Source organism: Hermetia illucens, chromosome 4 (genome assembly GCF_905115235.1).
Source record: "Hermetia illucens chromosome 4, iHerIll2.2.curated.20191125, whole genome shotgun sequence".
In the NCBI taxonomy this organism is placed as follows: Eukaryota; Metazoa; Arthropoda; class Insecta; order Diptera; family Stratiomyidae; genus Hermetia; species Hermetia illucens.
The window spans coordinates 172,897,993-172,918,776 of record NC_051852.1 but is presented as its reverse complement, the minus strand read 5'-3'; the positions used below and the strand labels follow the sequence as shown (position 1 = coordinate 172,918,776).

Genomic DNA, 20,784 nt, shown 5'->3' with positions numbered 1-20,784 from the left:
GTCTGTGACGTAAAACTGGAATATGGAGCTTTCGGTTTTCTCAGAGAACCAATGTGATACTTCTGAGAATAGTGGTAAAGAAATGGCAATATTACACGGCAACTCTTTGAGGTTATTAGGTTTTGTTTGACACCGAATCCGTTCTATTATCTTTTGATTGAAAGTATGCCTGGCATTCAAGTCAAATATGGCACATTGTTTAAATTTAAATAGTTCGTATGCCAAAAATGTAAACTAACTGCATTCCCTACTAGACGTCACCTTCCAGTATAATAGAAATAAAGGAATGTGGCTGACTTTAGAGGAGTGTGGTTTAAAAGTAATTTTTAAAAGCAAAATAAAAAATAATAGTTGTAAATCAAATGCTGTTACCAGCAGATAAAAAATTGCTTTCGAACTTAAAAGCAGGGAGAAAATCCTATGCCAAATAAAACTGGAATTTAGCCGCAATTTCGATACATAGAAAAACGAATCGATTAACGAACAGCATATCAAAAATGTTTTATTATCTAAAATCGAAGTTTCCGACAAAATATTGATTGATATACTAATTGAGTAGTGATGTATGACGCTGAAGCATATCATTAATTCACAATGCAGTTTGGACAAGAACTCGGTGAATTTAATGTCGAGACTGCACCTAATAAAATGTAGGTGCTATCTAATGTATGCAAAAGAACGCCAATAGAGAAGCATTTCTAGGAAGTGCCAAGCTGACATCCAAATAGAATTTTCGCTAAATCGGGAGAGCTACTATCTACACCACATCTTGGATATTCTAGACAACGCTATTAAAGAGGAAATTGGAGCCAGTGCCACGATGGTGGCATGACAAATGTTTAAGCCCAATCTAGACTTATGATAAATTCCGCTAGGGATACACTTTTGTAGAATTTTTTTGTATTTTGTATAATATAATAATCGTTGGTGTAACAATTCAATTGGATCAGGGCCTTGAAGTGTGTTAGACCACTTCATTTAAGACGACTACAGGATTACAGTACCCTATAGAAGGCAATGTGGAGAGCATTGCGCTCGCCCGAGATTATTACCCTGATTTGAGTCAGGTATTTATTCACAGCTGAGTCGACTGGTATCCGACGTCAAATCACGATGCAAATCCCACTGCCATCAGTGAGATAGATTATACTAACTCAAAATGTAAATACAGACGGTAAGAAAGAAATGGCTTTGGTTTCAGTGCTAGAAACAAAAGAGCATTTATTTGGATTTTGACGTTACCCGGTCAGCATGCTGAGTATATTGAATGCTCTATCAATTACGCCACTATCTCATGGATGTTACCGAAACAGCTCGAAGAACTGGAGGGGTTCTGGTCTGCATCGAGTGCGGAATTCTGGTTCATCATCATATACGGCCGATTAGCACATATTACAAACCAGGCGATTCCTCTGCCATAGACGCATTCCCGTAGTGATGCGGCTATGGCTTTTTGAGACGAACGTTTAAGACGCCGCTTATTTAAACGTGGTACCTTTCTACATCCGTTTTGACGTGAGCACCTTTCAACGCTGTACGCTTCGACGCCGGATGATAATTTTTCGCCACCATTTTCTGTTAGCTGGGTTCATGCTGGCTTTATCACATTTCGATTAAACAATTTTGTTAATTGCATTTTTTAATTATTCAGCCAATTTTTTACTAGCATAATGTTGTCCGCTGTACTTTAACGGGATGAAACCTAAAAAAACATTCATATAAGTTTATGCTTATGCATATAAAGTGAAGCAAGTATTAAATTGAAAAAACAAGATGATAAAAAAATAAAGATTGATGGAAAAAGGGGATATATGTATGCTGCAGCAAAAATACAAAATAAATTTGGCCGTATAAGTTATTGTAAGCTAGACATATGGAAGATAATTAAAAATGCAACTCAACATCTGGTTCAGGTGGTAGAATAAACCGTTGTAACTTAAATCCAAGAAAATTTCCAAATTATTTTAAGGATGATGAGAGAAATTACACTTGAATTACACTTTTGTCTTTTTTCATAATATGGAAAAACACCGAAAAGCATCTTTTCTCGGAGATTACCTAACTTGTCCCTAAAGATGAGTTGGTGGAGGACCCTGCAGGCACAAGTTTATCAACCCTCTACAAACTCATAACATTCGTTATTGGTGGGACATTGATGCGCGTCTCGAGAACAACAACATCCTGTCCGAGGAGTAGAAGGACCGCCGGATTGGATCTAGGGTAGCAGGCAACTAAAAGCCAGAGAAATCTATTTAGTTGCTATATCGATTACGCCAGGGCTTTCGACAACGTCCCGCATATTTGACTGACCGACGTTCTACATCTCCATCGCATTGATCCGAAACCTAGTAGTTTTTGACGACCGTCATGGGTGGGTGACATACCACCCGCACTTGTCAGTGCGCTCATCTTTGAGGTGAACATTCCTATTTGGGGAGGAATTTTCCAAGGGGATTCATTAGGTCCTCTCTGGTTTTGTATGGCATTGAATTCCTTTTCATGGCTACTGAATAATGCTAGAGGGCATGGTTTTGTAATCAAATATGCCCTATATGCTAAATGCGAGCTGACACCCTTGATGCACTTAGATGACTATCTTAAAAGCCTGTTGCGGGCATTTACATGTTCAGCCGTAATATTTGGATGGAATTTAGTTTAGACAAGTAATGAATCCAAGTCAGCAAAGGTTATCGCGAGCCGCATGCCGGATATTGCAATGGTGACCTCCACATCCAAGCTATTACCTCGACAGATTTCTACAAGTGTCCAGTAATTCTGCGAAAAACGGATAGTCGAGTTGGTTAATTGAAGGATGTTGTGCTGTCGAAATTACTACGATGTGTAGGGCTAGCCCTGAAATCGTATCTCTCGCGGAAGAACAGGATGAGTGCACTTAGTGTGTTCGCTTTCCATTCGTTTCACATACGAGTTATTGCCATGGATGAAGACCAATGTGAAAAACCTTCAGCGGCGGATACGGGCTACTATGTTCAAATTCCAAATACATCACTGAAATTCTGCCGTGGGGCGAATGAACCTGCCTCGTGATATCGGAGGGAGGGTCGTGGTTGACGTGGCAGCAGAAAACGCCGCCACGATTCACTACGTGCTTATTTTTACGGTAGGGAGCAGATGAGTCCCACAATTGCAAGGCGGATTGTAGGTAAAGTTCACTTAACTTGAAGGATAGATCTTTAAATCCTCTGAGTGTGGTGAAGTGAAACCAGTAATGGATTAGTGAGTGGTAGTCGAGGACAATGTATGGTAAACACGTGAATTATCTTTGGTTTCGTTTGTTAAGCAGATTGCTGTGTGCTGTGGAACATTTTGATGAGCCGGAGGAGTTTGTGTACGCTGTTCAGGATACTATGGTCTCAACCCGTGATTATAGAATAGTGCAAGAACAACCAGTGCAGTGATGTTAATATACCTCATAATAGCAACATTGAGTAGAAATACGTGAAGAAGAAGGTGAAATATGGGCCACTTGCTCGGGAGAGTGAGAATCGTTGAAGTTCCCATAACATCGTCAGCCTCACATATTGTTTCTAAATCCCTTATGTCTTCTCTAGGTGTCCTGACACGGAAACAAAATGTTTAATTTTGAATTCTTCTGCTGGAAGCACTTTTTGAGTGTACCGCTACTTAGGAGTTTACTGAATTTTGTTTTTTTTTAGAGTTAGTAATTAGGTGCTTATTCTATAATAAATTTGCATTAAAAACGCGATTCCTCTATGCTACTCGTACATTTGACTACGAAAGGTATTAGTTAAGCAGAAAGGAATCCTTCCATTATACGAGTATTAATAAAACAATCACACAGCTCCTTTCCACGTTCCTTAACATTTCCGTTCATCTGACAAACGATAAAAACCATCAACAATTGCGCATGTAGCTGCAAATCAACCGCCTAATTGCATGACACCGTGCTAAGATCACACCACACAATTTATTCCTCAATAACAACCTATCGCCGAAGTTACTTTAGAATTGATCTCCTGTACTTTACTATCCCATTATATGTACTGTATGTTTAATGCTGACCCATAAAAGAGAAAATGAAGGTAAACTTAAAAGAACTGGTCAACAATCAACCAATAAATTAGAGTAACAAATCTATATAAGTATCAGCATAGCATCATCGAATGCTGATTGCGTTATCCTCACAAGAAAGTTATTTGGTTATGGCGGGTTTATCGATGTACAAACTCAAAGCTTGCTTAATACTCGGTAGGAAACTTAGAAAGTTAGAAAAAGTAAAACATATATATACCTGTATATAATTGGAACTTTGAGACATCTTATGGGAAGGGAAAACAATGCTCATTACCGTACATTTATTTTCTTTGTATTGTCTAAATACTACTTCACTAAAAGCCGGAGAACGACAATTTTCCACGAAAGCGTCACTGAAATTTAGGATGAACTTGGCACAAACTAGCGGCTCAGTGGCGGTATATGCCACATCAAGGCTCACTGGCGTTGAATAGAGTTTAACAAACAAATAAAGCCGATGCAAGTGCTCTGCTTGTCACGGGCGGCTAACAGGCAGGATGTGTGGCCGCCTTCATCAGCACTTTTAACGTGACTTCTCTGTCTACACACTGGAGAGTAAATCTCTACCGTTTGTTTATTCATTCAATTTATGAGGTGAGTAAGACATTAGTCTAACCAGTCCCTTCAACTTTACTTATGCAACATAAATTTTACATAATATTAAATGCGGGAAGTAGTATCAAAGGTGGTATGTTTTGTGGTCAGAATCGATACATATGTTCAATTTTTCAGGGAGATCTATTTAGTTTAATGATATCCGCATGTCACTGGTAAATAGGACATCATCTCGCGAAGTTTTTCTTAAAATTCAGGAGTGATGCCCAATTATGTTATGTAGCTCCTTTTCATTACTTTTAAGATATACATATTAAGTAAATAAATATATCCCACCCTTGGCGGCATCCAACTTGACAACAGATAGCAAAATTCGTTGCTGGCACTGTGCTACACTCCAAATAAAGGATGGACAAAATATTTCATAAACTTTCATAAGCTAATTCCTGTTTTCCAATTTCTAATCACTGGAACATGTGTAATACTTAATAGACAGACTGACATTTTTTGATAATGCTTAAAATATTTTCCGGAAAAGAACTGAGTAGAGCTAAATTAGTGAAATGAAAAATGATTCATGCTATATACTATCGGTAATAGCAGTATAGTCGTACAATTTGATTAGTCAATCTATCATGGCACTTGTCTAAGGACGCTGCAAATTTACAGGATTACTGATTGATTTTAAGCTTATCCTGCTTACAGTAAACGCCAATCACGAATTTATCCGTATTCTACATTTGTTTCTTAAAGCAACGCCCGAACGCTGCTTACTGTAGTTCTATATAGCGTTAAACGCATTAGGTATTATAATTTTTCATCGTTATAGCAATTATTTGGTTCTTGAGTTGTTTGACGGGCGCGGATTTGTAATTGGATCGACATCTTCAAATTGAACTATGTGTAAAGCAGCATAGTAAAGAAATACAGTGCGGCAGGAGAGTTAATATCTTTATTCGGATGGGTGATGCCATCGCTAGTTCGGAATTCTATTCCTGCTATGGATGTTATGTTTTTGCCGACTGCTCAGCAGGATAATTTTACCATTATTGGAGAAAAACGGTATCATTTTCAAGATTAGCATTGAAGATGGGATGCGAAATCCACCCCGATCCGGTGATTTGAATGTAGCCAAACCCAGTTGAAAGTCACATTCATCACTATGCGATAGCTCTAAGTTGTAGCCGAATTCAACTTATAGGTAGTCGCTTTTTCCGATAATCAGAACGCTTTCTAGGTGAATTTTTGCTTCGTATTTCGTACTTCGTACTATGAGCTCGATGGTAGTAAAAAAGGGCAATAATACCCAAACATAGTTTGCAATGATAAACTTAAAAATATTGAAGTGTATACAAGCAAAAGGTTCTTCTTCTTCTTTTGATTTTGTCCAAAAGAACGTGAGAAAAGCGAGATGCACGATTTGACAACCTGCGAGTTCGAGCTTCCATTTCAAGAGCTGCCAAATCATTTCAACTACACGGTGTACGAATTCCAGGTCTTCGAGTAAGAGCGTCTACTTCCAGATCTGCTGCAATTCCCGAATAACTAGACGCACGACATGAAGCTGAATACTCACGACAGGCTCGATCAAGATTTAGAATCGATTCCAGTAAAACAGCAATCAATTATGATACAATGAAGACTACCATTATAAAAGGCATCGAAATGTGTTTATTGATCTAATGGCTATATTGTGCTTACATCGTTGCGTTTTAAAGTTTCAAAAAGAAATGTCTGGTATGTATAGCTGCACTGGCTAGATCAATTTTGGAAACTACTTCTCTAAATATACCCGAAGTAATAACATGTCGATCTGAAATACATAGTCATCGATATAATTTCTGAAGATCAAGTCTTTTTCAAAATCTAGAATGAAGATGGAAGCATGAATCTTGGATATTAACATCAATCTGTCAACTTTTGCACGATTTTTGGTTTCGCATATGCCAGAAGATTCTATCTCAATCTCGACAAGCTTCCTGAAATTGTCCAAATCAAATCTTATAGCGCCAAACCTTTCACCTTCAGTATCTGCACCTCCCTCTATGAAAACAAATTATTACATTATTATTATATATGAAATGGAATGGAATGAGGAGTATATTTATGCATTTAGGAAGTCAGTTGCTCCCTTCTTCAGTGGTTATTACAATCTGATTGTAATTTTTACATTTGGGCAGCCAGTTCCCTTTTCAGTATTTATTACAATCTGATTGCAGTAAGCATTGAGGAATCAAGCAATTGGCTCCTCATTTGAAAACGATCTCTCCTTTTCTTTATAGACAGTAGCAGTGTGATAAGGTTTCATTGAAGACAAAAAGGACTAGCCGACAGATAGAGAGGTAGCCAATAGAATTCAATAACACAATAGTCTATTGGAAGTTACAAAAAGATACACGGGTGCTAAAAAATGAGATGAGATTTCTTTCGTATATTTTTGGTAAACAGATTATAAAATAACTTTTCTGTGCCACTTGTTTCCGCTTTAGTCAGTGCAAATTCAAATGAGGTAATTAATCTTGAATCAGATTTATCAAAAATAGTTCACATTCCTCACAGTGCAAACAGAAGCAGATGATATGTATGTTTTACCTGTTCATACCATAATTATTATATTGATCTTAATTATGGTATATGCAGTGGTGTTTAATGAGTGCATTACAAAGCGCAAAAAATGGAGTGTCTAACGGATGAAGCATGTACGACACTTGATTTTAATCGTAATAAATACGAGTATGGCAAGAAATGGTGTGCCCCTGCAACAGTATGTGGAAAAGTGTTTTCATACGCTTGCCAAGTGAAGTAATCGATAGGGAAGGCGTATTAAGATGCCTTAAAAGGCCTTAATTAAATTTTTATAAGCAGGAAATGTCTCTAGAATATCAACAGCTATCGGTTAAAGTAAGCACATTACAGACACCGTGGTCGGCCGATTAGTAGATCATTAATTTTGTGAAATTTATTTCTTAATCCTACAATAACAAACTGATTCTTAACATTCGGAACAATCGTACTGGCGGATCCATTGAAATTCAATCAGTACTTTTCTAAAGATAGGAATATCGAATCGATTGAATGAAATTGTACAATGCTAAGTCTCGAATTGTATGAGTTCCCCGGAGAGTAATCTGCATTTTATCCAGCTTGTCTTTTAAGACAATTTCTATCGATGAAGAGGATAACAATCCGCACTAACAAGCAAAGAGAATAGTGCGCTATCTGTATCTATGCCAATGTTAACGCAATTAAACTCGAACTTATAGTTCATGTTATCATAAATTATCCAATTCGAGAACATTTTGTCGTTGCAATAGGATAGATTCACTTCGGAAGTCCAAAGACCTCAATCGAATGTTTCAGCAACACATACATGTTCTTGTTTACCTAATTTCTATGTTAATCAATAGAAAGTAATTGAAATCGAAGTATCCTTTGCTGGCAGATGCTCTTCATTTTGGTTGCTTAGATAATAAATTTCAATAATTTGATTTATTTGTTTTTTAATTCGCAAATTAAAACTGTAATTCTAGTTTCCTATGTATACACTCCTTTAATGTTTAAGTAAGAGAAAATTTTTCATTAAGTTCGTAGTGATCCCTAAAGTGCATTTTCATCCATTCAGCTTCATGAAGATCCTTGGAAATCTTGTTTATCACAGGGTCCGAGCGCTGTGGTTACATTACGATTGGAGTTAGTAATTCTGAGGAGAGTAATAATATTCATAACAATACTTGGTATATATGCTGGGACGACAGATCGTGTTCTTGTGCTTACTCAGAGAAGTCTTATAAAATGCAAGCTTGTAGGAGCAGTCCAGTCAACCATCTGGAGGAATTTGCAGAAGTCGCATCTTGAATACAATCACTACAGAATGTAAATTTATTTTTCTTGTGAATGCCTCTCGTAATCCAATTAATTAAAAATTGAAGTTAGAATCTTTAAACTTCAAAGGAGAAACAGTTTGTTCGCAATGAATTCGAAGAAATTGTTACACAAAAATTACCTTTATGTATTACAATATATGCAAAGAGAGGCTCTTGTCTGAAGTTAATATTAATTTAATATTATTTAAGATTTCTTCCTCAATATAAGAAATGAATTTAGCGAAATGCTCAATTCTATGAAAATGGAATAGCAACTAATATTTATAATACTTAAAGTAGTTTTATTGAACCGTTCACTATGCAATTATATTATTATTGCAATGATATGTCCTTTAAGAATGAATTCTTGTAGTGAGGACACGCTTTACCGGCAGACTGTACCGTATGCTCCTTCCACAAGACTTTTGCATTACAATCAGATGCCGTAACGGCGGAATTGAACAGAAGGTATAGGTAGTCTTCTTGATATTGAGAACAATCTATTTTATTGGAAGTACCATTGTTTTTATCTCCGACAAGCTTAATTTCGCATTATATTGTACGTAAAGTTCAGCAGTTATCGATTTTTTTTATTTCAGTTTTCGATTGCTCCGTGCGTAGGACGATTTTTTTTTAAATTCACAATGAACAATGGCTGCACATGGCAAACACGGTTACATCAAAACCGGACATTTTTTAAAAACCCTATTGAACCACTGTGCTACGGGAGAAACATGAAATTCCTTTTAACTAGAACTTCTTTTGTGAAATAGGAAGTACAGCTGGAAAATAGAAGTGAAAAGATTTCAGCGAAAAGAACGCAGGATTTGAGCGCAATTTACACTTTAACTTTTCTTATTAAAATCTAGTTCAATTCAGTGAATTGCGAAACTCTGCGTCAATAGAAATATTGCACGATAGGTTACGCAATCGATCAACTCTTAAGGTGACGAGCAGCGTACGCTATAGCAATGCACAGAGTTTCAACAAATTACAGAATTGCATCGTCCTATACGAAACATGCACTACAACTAATTATCGTTCAAGTTAAGATTGAAAGGAATTGCAGGTGCCAGGACAAGTGTTGCATAGCTCTAAATTTGGGTGTATCAAGCTACCTTAAAATGAAACTGTGTACCGGCTGATTGGTCAACTGGAATGCATTAACTGCTGAGATTGCGAAATGAGAATGCATTGGAAATGTTGCCTTGTAATCGGAACATCAACGGAGGCCGAATATTAACTCGTACCAGATCGGAGTAATGCAATGGATCTTTGAATCGTTTATCGTTGCATCGCCCAACTGTCGAATTCATATTAATAAAGAAGATTTGATCGGTGACTGTAATGGGATGCTTAGTTGCTTACGCAAATCTTTATATCAAGGCGACATTGTTTCTATAATACTAATGCTCAGCATACGGAATATTCCCTTTGTTTGGGATTGTTTCGTTGATTTGAAAATTTTCTATAAATTTTCTCGATAGTAACTGCTGTGAAAGTAGGAAAATATTGCTAGTGATTAAAAGATATTTTGATAATCGGGTTCCGGTTTCGACTGGAAATGGTTTGATTTCTGTAGAAACTTTAAATTAATCCTGTGCCGCGTAATGTGGCACAAATATTATACATAACTAACTTGATCGACCTATCATTCGTATTTATTTTAAACTCGTAATTCGTAATTGAGCAACTCTGATCAAAATGCAAGGAAATGAAATGCTAATTGTTCGCATACATCAGTGCACGTTTTTTTGCATGTGTACAATAAATTTCAATATTTTCTGGCCGAAATAGAAATGTATTATGAGTAATGTTTGATTCTTTGTATTCAAAACAAATAGTTTTTGATGAGTTGAATAAGAAAAATGCGCTTCAATAAAAACATTTGATTGTTTGATGCTGATTAAAATTCCATTCTTTTTAATTAAACGTCAATTTTGAGGTTCGTGAAAATATTTGACTCGTGGTGACTAACGGAAATGGCCGGACAAAAGAAACAAAACAAGGTACTGTTGATATGATCATCAATCTAATAACACGAAAGCATGGTCTTTAGTGTTGAAGTTAAATAAAAATAAATTGGAGTAACCGTGTGCAATGAAAATGATTAATTAATTACCTTGGATGTGGAATAATTCAATGATTTGGAATATTGAGGTTGTCGTAAAAGACGACTAAAAGGATAGAAATTTTCTGGTCCAGCAAATTATAACACCGTTTCGGCTAGAGACTGACGTCACGACTAAGAGCTTTGACTTTCAAAAACAGTTTTCAATTGTTTTCTGGACCCCAGAATACACTCCCAGGACCATCCCAGCAATTTCGTTTTTCGTTCAACGGTGATGGCACAGCGTAGCATTTGCTGTGACAAAAGGAAATCTACCATGCATTAGTGACGGAAACAGAAGCTGCTGCAAGAAACAAAGATTTCACCACTAACAGCACATTACTAAAGAGCTTTCATGTACTCGTAAGCATATCGATGGTCCTGTGAGGGACGTTAATAGTAGGCGATGAAAGAAATACTTCATCACGACTGTTAATCATATAACATTGGGTGAAGTACCACTTGTCGTGAATGATAGCACGCGCATACAGATCTCTGCTCCAAACAAAAATAAAATCATCTTTGCCATCAATGTACTCAAGAGCAGTAGAGAGGCTTCTGGGTAGAACTGATGTTTGTAGCTCCTATTATTTCTGGAGGATTTTTATTTTTACTTACTTATTTACTTTACTTACTAAGATCTTTGCGAGAAAGAAGAAGGGTATGATCATTAAAATTCCGAAGAAGGAAATCCGTCGTGAGTGCGAAAATTTGGGCGCATGCTAAGTGATGTAATATTTGGTAATGTGGTAATGTTAGTTAATGCGGTAATGTTAAGTGCTGTTGTAATGTGTGGTAATGCGGGAAGTTAGATAATGTGGTAATGTTAGGTGATGCTATAATGTTTGGTGATACTGTAACGTTTAAGGTGATATCACTTTTATAATATTACGTACATCACTTACCCGCTACACTTCTGCGTCTTGCCTTCATTGTACTCTGGGCTGTGACAAATGGAAGACATCGCTGGCACTTGAGACGTGTTGATAAGAAGGCGGATGTAACATCATACAGGTCGGGCTCCATTGCGGGGTTTGCAATGCAATAGAATCCACTACTCAAGGATGGCCGCCGATATAAAGAATATCCCCGGGGATAAAATCAAACTGCCGGTTCATGTGCCACGAATAAATAAAAAACAACTGAGTCTAATGTTCACATCATCGAATATTTATATATGCACTTAAGAAACATTTAGGCAAAAAACACGCTTGCCTATTGCAATGGCCTATCGCACAACGACATGATGCATCAGTACTATCTGAAACTATTGTCGACTCCAGTTCTTCTTTTTCACTTGGATTGTCTTCGCAGGCTGGGAAATTTGAATAACAGTACGCCACTCAGGGAAATATGACCCATATGAATGAATCTCATATGTCATACTTCTTCTTTATTTACTCTAATCTCAAATAATGGGCCTGGGAAGAGTCTGAAGGCATTGCCCCTTACTTCGACTATCAATTTCGACACTTTGTGGGCGTTCTGAACAAATCGCCGTTATTTTATATTAGTCGTAGATTTCTAGCGTTGAACTCCTTGGTTGTCTTGCATTTCAATGAAACGGAAAGATTCTTTTTTGATTAGGGACAACCCTATTGTATTCATTTGCGGATATCGATATTTCGGGAGCCAGTTACTCCCTTTCACATTGCTTACAATCTGATTGGAAGCACTGAGGAAGGATGCAAATAAATAAAACAGGATTGTCCCTAATATAAAAGCAATCTTTTCGTAATTGTAGAGACAAGACTATTTATTCGCGGTAAATAGATCAGTAGACTTCACTCAACTCTATTAACATGCAAAATAAAACGGAATGTCTAACTGAAGCTGAAGTCTGAACTAAATCAAACGGAAGAGAAATTTAAAAAATGAAATTAAATCTTCAGATATGTGCTGAATACCACACAAAAAAAATGAATTTGAAACTTTGGCTTCATCGTAAAGAATCACAAACGTAACTCCATTCATTCCATTCAAAAACCAAGAAATATTAAATTTTGGCATTGGGATTTGCATGAGATTATAGTTAAATACTCTACAACAATAGTTACTATCACTTGACATATTATTGTGATTAATATTTATGCGGTAATATGCCGTGAAGTGATAGTAACCATCGATGCAGATTGTTCTAACTCCTTGCGTTCCCAATGTCAATGCTGAATAAACTCTAACTTTCTACCTTTTTTCTCCCGCATTCAAAAATCTTCTGCTTGAACATTTGATGAATTGTTCTTCCCACGTCAAGTCATAAAAAGTGAATGATTTAATGGAAAGTATATACTCTGATTGCATTCTATTTTGGCATGATTTTATACGCAACGTTTTAAAAAATCACCACAATATGGAATACACTGAAACTGTAGTAAATTTACAAAAAAGTTAAAATAAAACGATATTTGGGTGTATTCCCAAATTTCACCACGGTTTATGCTATTTTACCCAAAAAATAACCAGTGCAAAACGGAACACAAATTGTTTGTTAGCTATAGACGGACCTCCTTTAAACTTTATTAGCAGTACATTATCATTTACAGTTATACCGAAATTCACGGATTATGTTAAAGCTTATACCGAATTTCATATTTCTAGGATGAATTTAATGGTTTTTTTTTTGTTTTCTAAAATATAGTTATATACCAGGTGTGTTGTACATTGTCCCTGCCAGTCTGGGACAAAACACTATAAGGCCGTGAGACCAGCGAACATTACAACAGCTTCCAGAAGATCATCTTTCATTTGCTTTTAATATTATTTTGATTATATAACCGATGGTATAATACTTATGTGTGTTTCAGCTGCAGATGTTTAGTGCAAGATATTCCATTTGGAATTCTAATAAAGAAACGTTCTGTTAAAGATGAAAAAGGAAAATCATCCACCTTTTTGCGAGCAATTTCTAGAGCAGACAGTATGCCTCCGGTGTATCATGTTCAGTATGCGCATCATACAATTCTTTTATCATTAAATTAATTGAAAATTCATAGAGAATTCTAAAAGTACCAATAATCAACAGGTTCTATCATAAAATTTTGCAAAAATGGTAAAGGTATTCCCTACGCAGCATGAATACAAGAACATATTGCACTGTATCTTGCATGAGTGACATGTAGAGAATTATAGATGCCTTGAGCATTGCTGATCTTGCGAATTGGGATTCTGATCTTGCGATTCCTGTTAGACAACAAGAAACTAAATTGCGTACATCATATTCCTTATTAGTTGGGGATAAGGAATGTGCAACTCAACTTTTATTTTGTACGGTTTACGCATCGCCAGTGGTACTGATACTGTTGCAACAGCAATAGTTCATGCGGCTACTTTGCGAGTATGGCAGTTAGTTATATATGCCTCGTATACATGTTTACATTGCTCTTGGTTTTTTCCTAACACCTGATTATTCCGTAAGGCAAGAATAAAAACAAGAAATTGTGCTCCTAATGGTCTGGTTGAAACGACGACGAGCTTTTACTGATGCCATGTCGGAACTGTCCATCATTAAAGATGAACGTCACGATGAACGTGTATGTGAAATAAGATCGGCATCGCCTGTGCCTTGGACGGAAAACAACATAGACTTCAAGTCTCCGGGGTTTTGGAGGGAGTGTTATTGTAACTCATACACATCCTCGAATATAATTTTCAGATCAAATAAAATAGAGGTATTTCAAAATGGAACTAGATGTTTACTGAGGAAATGAATTTAATCCGTCCAAGAACAAATGCTTAATTGATTTAGAAAGCTATCAAACACATGAAAAAGTGGCTACATGTGTAAGACGAGTGAAATTTAATTTTTCTAATTATTATATGGGAACAGAGACGAAAGGCAGTCAATATTCAACTCCCTTTCGAATAATACTGGAATATCCTTTGTCTTTTTTGCATACAAGTATATTCTGTAGAGGTATAATATCCAGTAGGTGTTCCAATACTTTTCCATGTAACTCTAATTTCAAGTAAATCTTTCAAGCGGTATTTCAAATTATACCTGAGAGAAAATACCGATCAATCCAGCAGAATTCTCATGTCATGGTATGGACAATGATTCAAGCCGCATCTCTGCGGGATCGCTCGTAAGGTGGCTACTGGCTGCCTGATATAATGCAAATATGTTTGTATGGCAAACTAAGCTAGACATAAAGTCTCTGTGGAGCGAGCGTGGATGTGAACAAAAGGAACACTTTCAATATGGTTGAATACCAGGTGAAACGCTGGGTAATTACGCTAGACGACTAGGATGTATTGGTATTTTCAACATGTTATGTTTTTTTAAATTTTCTTCAACACGACAATAAGGCCTCATTTTAAGGGTGATGCTTCGGGAATACTTTAAATTTGAAGTGTGCTTGCTTCGATGGCAACGTAAATTTAAAAAAATGCCTTCCACTTATGAGTATAACAGGGGTGCTTTTACAAAAGAAGAACGTCTACAATTTCGACTTTATTGTAATTGGAATGATACTGTAGTTAAGCAATTTTAACATGGATTCTCTTTCTTCGCTTGAAAAAAATTAGGCAAAGCACGCGCTTAAAAAGGGCAAGGGTGATATTCTTCTAAGATACGAAGTTATATCTTTTGTATATTCTAGATATTTTGAAATTACAATAGCTCTCTGTTTCTAATATTATTTCTGATATACACTTCCCAGATAATATTCTGTATACAGTTAATATATAATATAATAATAATAATGCAATACACTTGTATTATATATCCATATATGTCGAAATATTGCATTGCAACTCTGCTGAATATAAAATGGGGACAACATATGTGTATATATATGTGTTCGCAATAGCAGTGCAATCGATCTTATCGACATTATTGCATATCATCAAATTGGGTTTTGAAGAAAATTCAGACTATAGTCAGGGGAGCAAATCTTTTTGATAACTTGTCGTTTGAAACCAGCGTAAAAGAGTTTGTATATAGTATTTCGAATGCTTTCCATATGTCTCCTGTTTGCTTCTTTGTGCAGCGTAGAACATTCGCGCGGACTCCTATTTCTCATTGTTATTTTTTTCCTATTTGTCTTTATATGAGACTGAACATCAGTTTAATTATTCATAGATTTAATGCAGCGAAAACGATAAGTCTACATCAGTGGAATAAGGACAAGGCCAAACACAAACGTTCATGACGCAAAAAGAAAGCGAAACCGTAAAAGCTGTGGGTCTTACTTTATTTAAGTGCATTGACGGTAAACATAATTTCACTTCTACTTTGTAGAGTAATCCATATTCGCATTCGGTAGTTTCAAAATTTTTCAGGTTGCCAGCTCACAAATTTCTAATTCCTGCAGTCGCCTTTTCCGACAAGCAAGGAAAAAATTTGTATTCTTAAACCATAGCTCAATGGGCTTAAAAAAGAATAAGTGTGATTTTAAGTGTGCAGTTAGGTTGATTCAATACATACTTATCCAAAAAAATCTAATTGAACAAATAGTTCTAATGCCATTTATTATTTCTATTTCTCAGGATGATCGGTCACCAATATCTTCTACTATTGAATCAGATGACTCATCGGATGTTGATGATCCTGTACCTGGCCCAGAATCAACAAGTCTAAGTAACAGTAATCAAAACATTACCCAGGACAATTTAAAAGGCAGCGGCATCAGCCATTTAAATAGTATAAATAGCGCAATTTACCCAACACCAGGAATATCTCAGATACCACCAAAGATTTTACTAGGATGGGTGCAATCAGGCCATTTGCAGTTGCATACGGAAGAAGGTGAGTTACAAACTTTATCAAATCAAAATAACAACAGAATGAATAGTAATAATAAGGCGTAAATAATAATGGGAAAAGCGTCGTACTGTCTGCTCCACATTTAGGGGCGCATATGACATATGATTATCTACAGTATGCAAAATTCGTATTCGTACACCCATTTTTTACCTATTATTTGTTATTTTTAAGTCAAATATAACATTAAGAGATAAATAAATTGTATATTATTATAGCAAATGAAGAGGTTAATTCATGTACATAATAACAAGTATAAAATATATTTTAAACTTAATAATAAAAACAGTAATTCATATAAAACTCAAAATAAAATTCGTATTCGTACACCTACAGACTTCAAAAAATGTGCTAGAAATATAGTTTTAGTACTTCCTTCCTTCCTTCCTTCTTTCCTTCTTCTTCCTTCCTTTTTGTTTTATTATTGCTCTAAGCCTATTTGGCATTGATTGAACTAATTTTTGGGTTAAGTTCGGTGAAATATTTTGCCATTCGGTCTGCAAGGCAGTTTTCAGGTCTTCTTTATTCCTAATACTGTAATTTTTTAGATTCTTCTTGAAAATAGACCATAAATTTTCTATTGGGTTAACGTCAGGACTCTGTGGAGGCGTGTTTAAACACTTTCAACAATTGTAGAGTAGCCAAAGCCGCGTGTGAAGTGCCGTATGCTTCGGATCATTGTCCTGTTGAAATATATACTTCCTACGAATTCCTAAATTTTGTGCACTCTGATGTAAATTAGTTTTAAGAATTTGCACATATTGCTTCGCGTTCATTATTCCATCAATAAAATGCAAGTTTCCAACACCAGAAGCTGCAAAACATCCCCAAATCATCAACGAACCACCTCCATGCTTAAATGTAGGAAGCATGTTTTTTGGATATAGCCTCGTATTTTTTTCTCGCCATATACGAACCCGTCCGTCCGACAACTTTAGATTAATTTTGCACTCGTCTGAAAAAATTACTCGTTTCCAATAACGAAAATCCTTGTTTAGATATCTTTTTGCAAAGTTTAACCGTTTTCTTCTATTGACATTGTTGATAAATGGCTTAGAAGCGGCAGTCCGGCTCTGTATACCGAATCTACGCAAATAATTCCGAACACTTTGGGGTGTAATTTTAATTTGGAACTGGTTTTGCAAAAGTCCTGCTAATTTCACTGCACTTATCGTGTTATCCTGTCGAACAACACGCCGAACAAAGGATTGGTGTCTCCTTGACAAAATTAATCTGTTTCCATTTCTTTTTTTCTTCTCGATTCTACCAGACAAATTGTAAATCTTTACTACAGATTGAATTGTCGAGTGACTCCTATGCATAATTTTTGCAATTTGTCTCAAGGATTTACCATCCTTGTATAGCTGTATCACTATCTTACGATCACTGTTCGAAAATTCACTACCTTTTCGACTCATTTGGAAAATTTGTTAAAGAATTAACTCTTTATTTGTAATTCCCAAAACACTTTAGCTCGAACTGTCAACCACACTTTTTCAAGAATTTACCGTTAGAATTTTACAGTGCAAAATGATTAATATCGTACAGGGATTGAGTTCAAGCCGCTAGTCGGGGTGTACGAATACGAATTTTGCTTCGATTGAATTTGGAAATTGTTCTCTTGAACAAACGGATGTAAATAAAATTTAAGATTAATGTTCTATAACAACTACATACATATTTATGTAAAAAATTGTTATATAAGATTGAACGAATTTTCTATCATTTCTCAGAAATAACCCAAAAACCCGCAAAATATAGGGTGTACGAATACGAATTTTGCATACTGTATGTATATATCGAAGAATGGATACTCAGCTTTTAAAAATAACAATAAAACATGATGTATCATTCAATTTGATATATGCTCTTCTGCTATATTCTTGCTTTCTATTTGTGTGAACATCGAATAGAAGTGTGTTATTAACGCAAAACTATCTCCTGTCAAATCAAATGTTGCTGTGTATTACTGGCTTCATTGTTATCTCTGTCGCCATTACGCATGATTATATATAAATATATATTTTGCTACCGCCTGGCAGAAAGGATTTATGGACTATTATTAGTATCGAAATGTAATTATTCAAAAATGAAAAAAAAAGGAGCTCTAGTATTTTCCACGTATAGTTGTTCTATATTACTCCATTCATATCGTGTACGTATAATTATAAAGCAAGTACGCGGTTCAATACTGAATCTTTTTAACACTTCTCTCCTAGAATCAAGGTTGATAGTAATACGAGTACTATATATCAGCTTAACAAAAAAGTCCCTGATAAAAGTTGGGCAGAGTGTGCTGTCGCTAAGTTTATGACTTCAACTCAAATATCTACGAAATTTGGAAAGGAGGTTAGCAGAGAATGCTTTTAACATTATAGGATTGCAAAAAGAAAACGAACACAAACGGTAATTCTATTGACAACGGCCGATTGCACATCCTGGTTGTTTACTCAGTAATTTCTTTTCAAAATAATAGTGTGCAACTAATTTGATATATGAAGATTATTTTTCGAGACATAATGAGCATCATCGCAATTTGTGCTACCTGTTGATTTGATATTGCCTGTCTGTCTTTTACAAATACCTTGTAAAGAATTGACGGAAAGACCACTGTAGTTGCAATGGCTGAGGAATGATTGGGTTATAAACTAGACAAGAAAAGTATAGTATCGTTAGCAGCATGTAGACATTGTATCTGCAATTAATTACAATGCAAAGAAATTCAGTGGTATATGTTTGCATATATTTATTTTTATTTACAGATGGACACCAACTTGCCACAATACCAATCACAATGACTGCACCAACCTCCACCTCGATCCCAGGAGGGGCTATCACAAATCACACAACAGCAAATAATAATAGTAGTGGTAACATGATCTGTAGTCAAGGGCGCAGTAAAAGTAGCAGAATCAGTAAGACTCAAGTGAAAGATTTGTCTACGAAAGGAAATAAAGCTATAACTACTCGAACGCAATCACCAAAGGCTGAAATAACAATAAAGGAGGAAATGTTTGATTGAGAATATTTTTTCTCTACATCCTAATTTTTTTTATTTTATATTCTCTTATAATGCAATGCAAATGATTTAGTCATTATTCTTATTTTGCCTATTTGCATAAATTTGTTTAAAATATTCTATCGAACACCCCGAAGACTCCGGATTTGACGTCTTCTAGTAATTTGTCCCTAAGACTTACCCTCTTAACATACTAATAAAATCATAGTAGAAAGAAGTGGAAATTAGCCAGTTTATCTTTTGAATTATATATTATGTTTTAAGTGGTTGTTCTGTTTTTTTTCGTTATACAAAAATAGAAATCGGAGATGAGTCTGTATTACATTTTCTACGTAAAAGTGATTTTAATAAAGCAAACAAAATTATATCCAAAATATTCTCTTTATTTCCTCTCCCGTTGTGTGTAAAGTAACAGTATTTAGGATCGTGGAAGTTCGTATTTTTACATATATATGGTTGTCATAGTCCAGTTATGTGGGGCATGGTACGTTAACCGCACACCCGCGCTATTGCTGTCTTTTCCTGGCATTTTGCTTCCGCAAGTCCTAGAATATTCCGAAAAGCTTACACGTTGTCTCCACTATTCTGCGCCACGTAGCTTTAGGGCGACTCGTGTGTCACCTTTCCACTGATACTTTCGCCTGCTGATCAACACGTCCAGGGGTAGTTGGCCTATAAGCTAGCGAAGTTCTTCGTTTGTTATTCTCTCAAACCAGAGTACCCCGATACGACGTCGTAGACATGGTTGAAGGAAGTTTCAAGTTTTTGAGTAATTATAGTGGTCACTATCCATGTACTACTCCCATTCAGGGGCACGAGAGAACGTTGGTGTTGAACAAGTTCAACTAGATATTGGTGCTGAGGTATCTGCATTTCCAGATTTTGAACACAATAGCAAACGCGGAATTAGCGTTTTTAATACGTCAAGGGCAATGAGGTACTATGCCATCGTCAGTAAAAACGAATCTACCTAGATATATAAATAACACCGACCATAGAAACTCCACGAGCCGCAAAGACGAGCTCCGCGAGCACATTACCGGCAAAGATGATTTTATTTCTGTTTGCAGGTCCGTAACGGCGTGCTATCCACGACAGGTGGAATTTCGCCAAATGTTACGTGTTTGAGAATCGTAGTGAAGTGCTCCTTTTACATTTTCAGCTGCTCATCATCGTGGATAAGAAGCCTATCGTTAACAACCCTCACAGCACCATCGAAACATTTACAGCCACCTCTAAAGTCTTTCGTCATGTTGAAATGTGTAGCATTTACCAGCTGCTGCTTGGTCTGGAACGTGTGGGTGCCTTCTGGAGATTCGCGGGAACAATGAGGTACCGGTCCGGAATTGTTTGAACTTTCAGGCGTCTATAATCTCCACAAGATCGTCATTCGATATTGGATTGGGGACCAGATGGGGTG

At 36.1% G+C, this 20,784-nt stretch overlaps 1 protein-coding gene across 3 annotated transcripts in view; it reads left to right on the top strand.

Annotated features, from left to right (window-relative positions):
• LOC119655267 (serum response factor homolog) overlaps positions 1-19,738 on the top strand; it is a 95,827-nt gene extending 76,089 nt beyond the window's left edge. Inside the window, exons 3-5 of one of the 3 annotated variants that reach the window (XR_005249894.1) lie at positions 15,665-15,794; positions 15,849-15,980; positions 16,072-16,205. Coding sequence is in view for 1 of the 3 variants with exons in the window: in XM_038061078.1 (XP_037917006.1) it covers positions 16,072-16,330; positions 19,108-19,367 (519 nt within the window). In the remaining 2 variants the exon portion in view is untranslated. Of the gene's footprint in view, positions 1-15,664; positions 15,795-15,848; positions 15,981-16,071; positions 16,331-19,107 lie in introns of those variants that run through there. The other 2 variants (XR_005249893.1, XM_038061078.1) reach the window with 2 other exon arrangements.
• Positions 19,739-20,784: the final 1,046 nt, after the last annotated feature.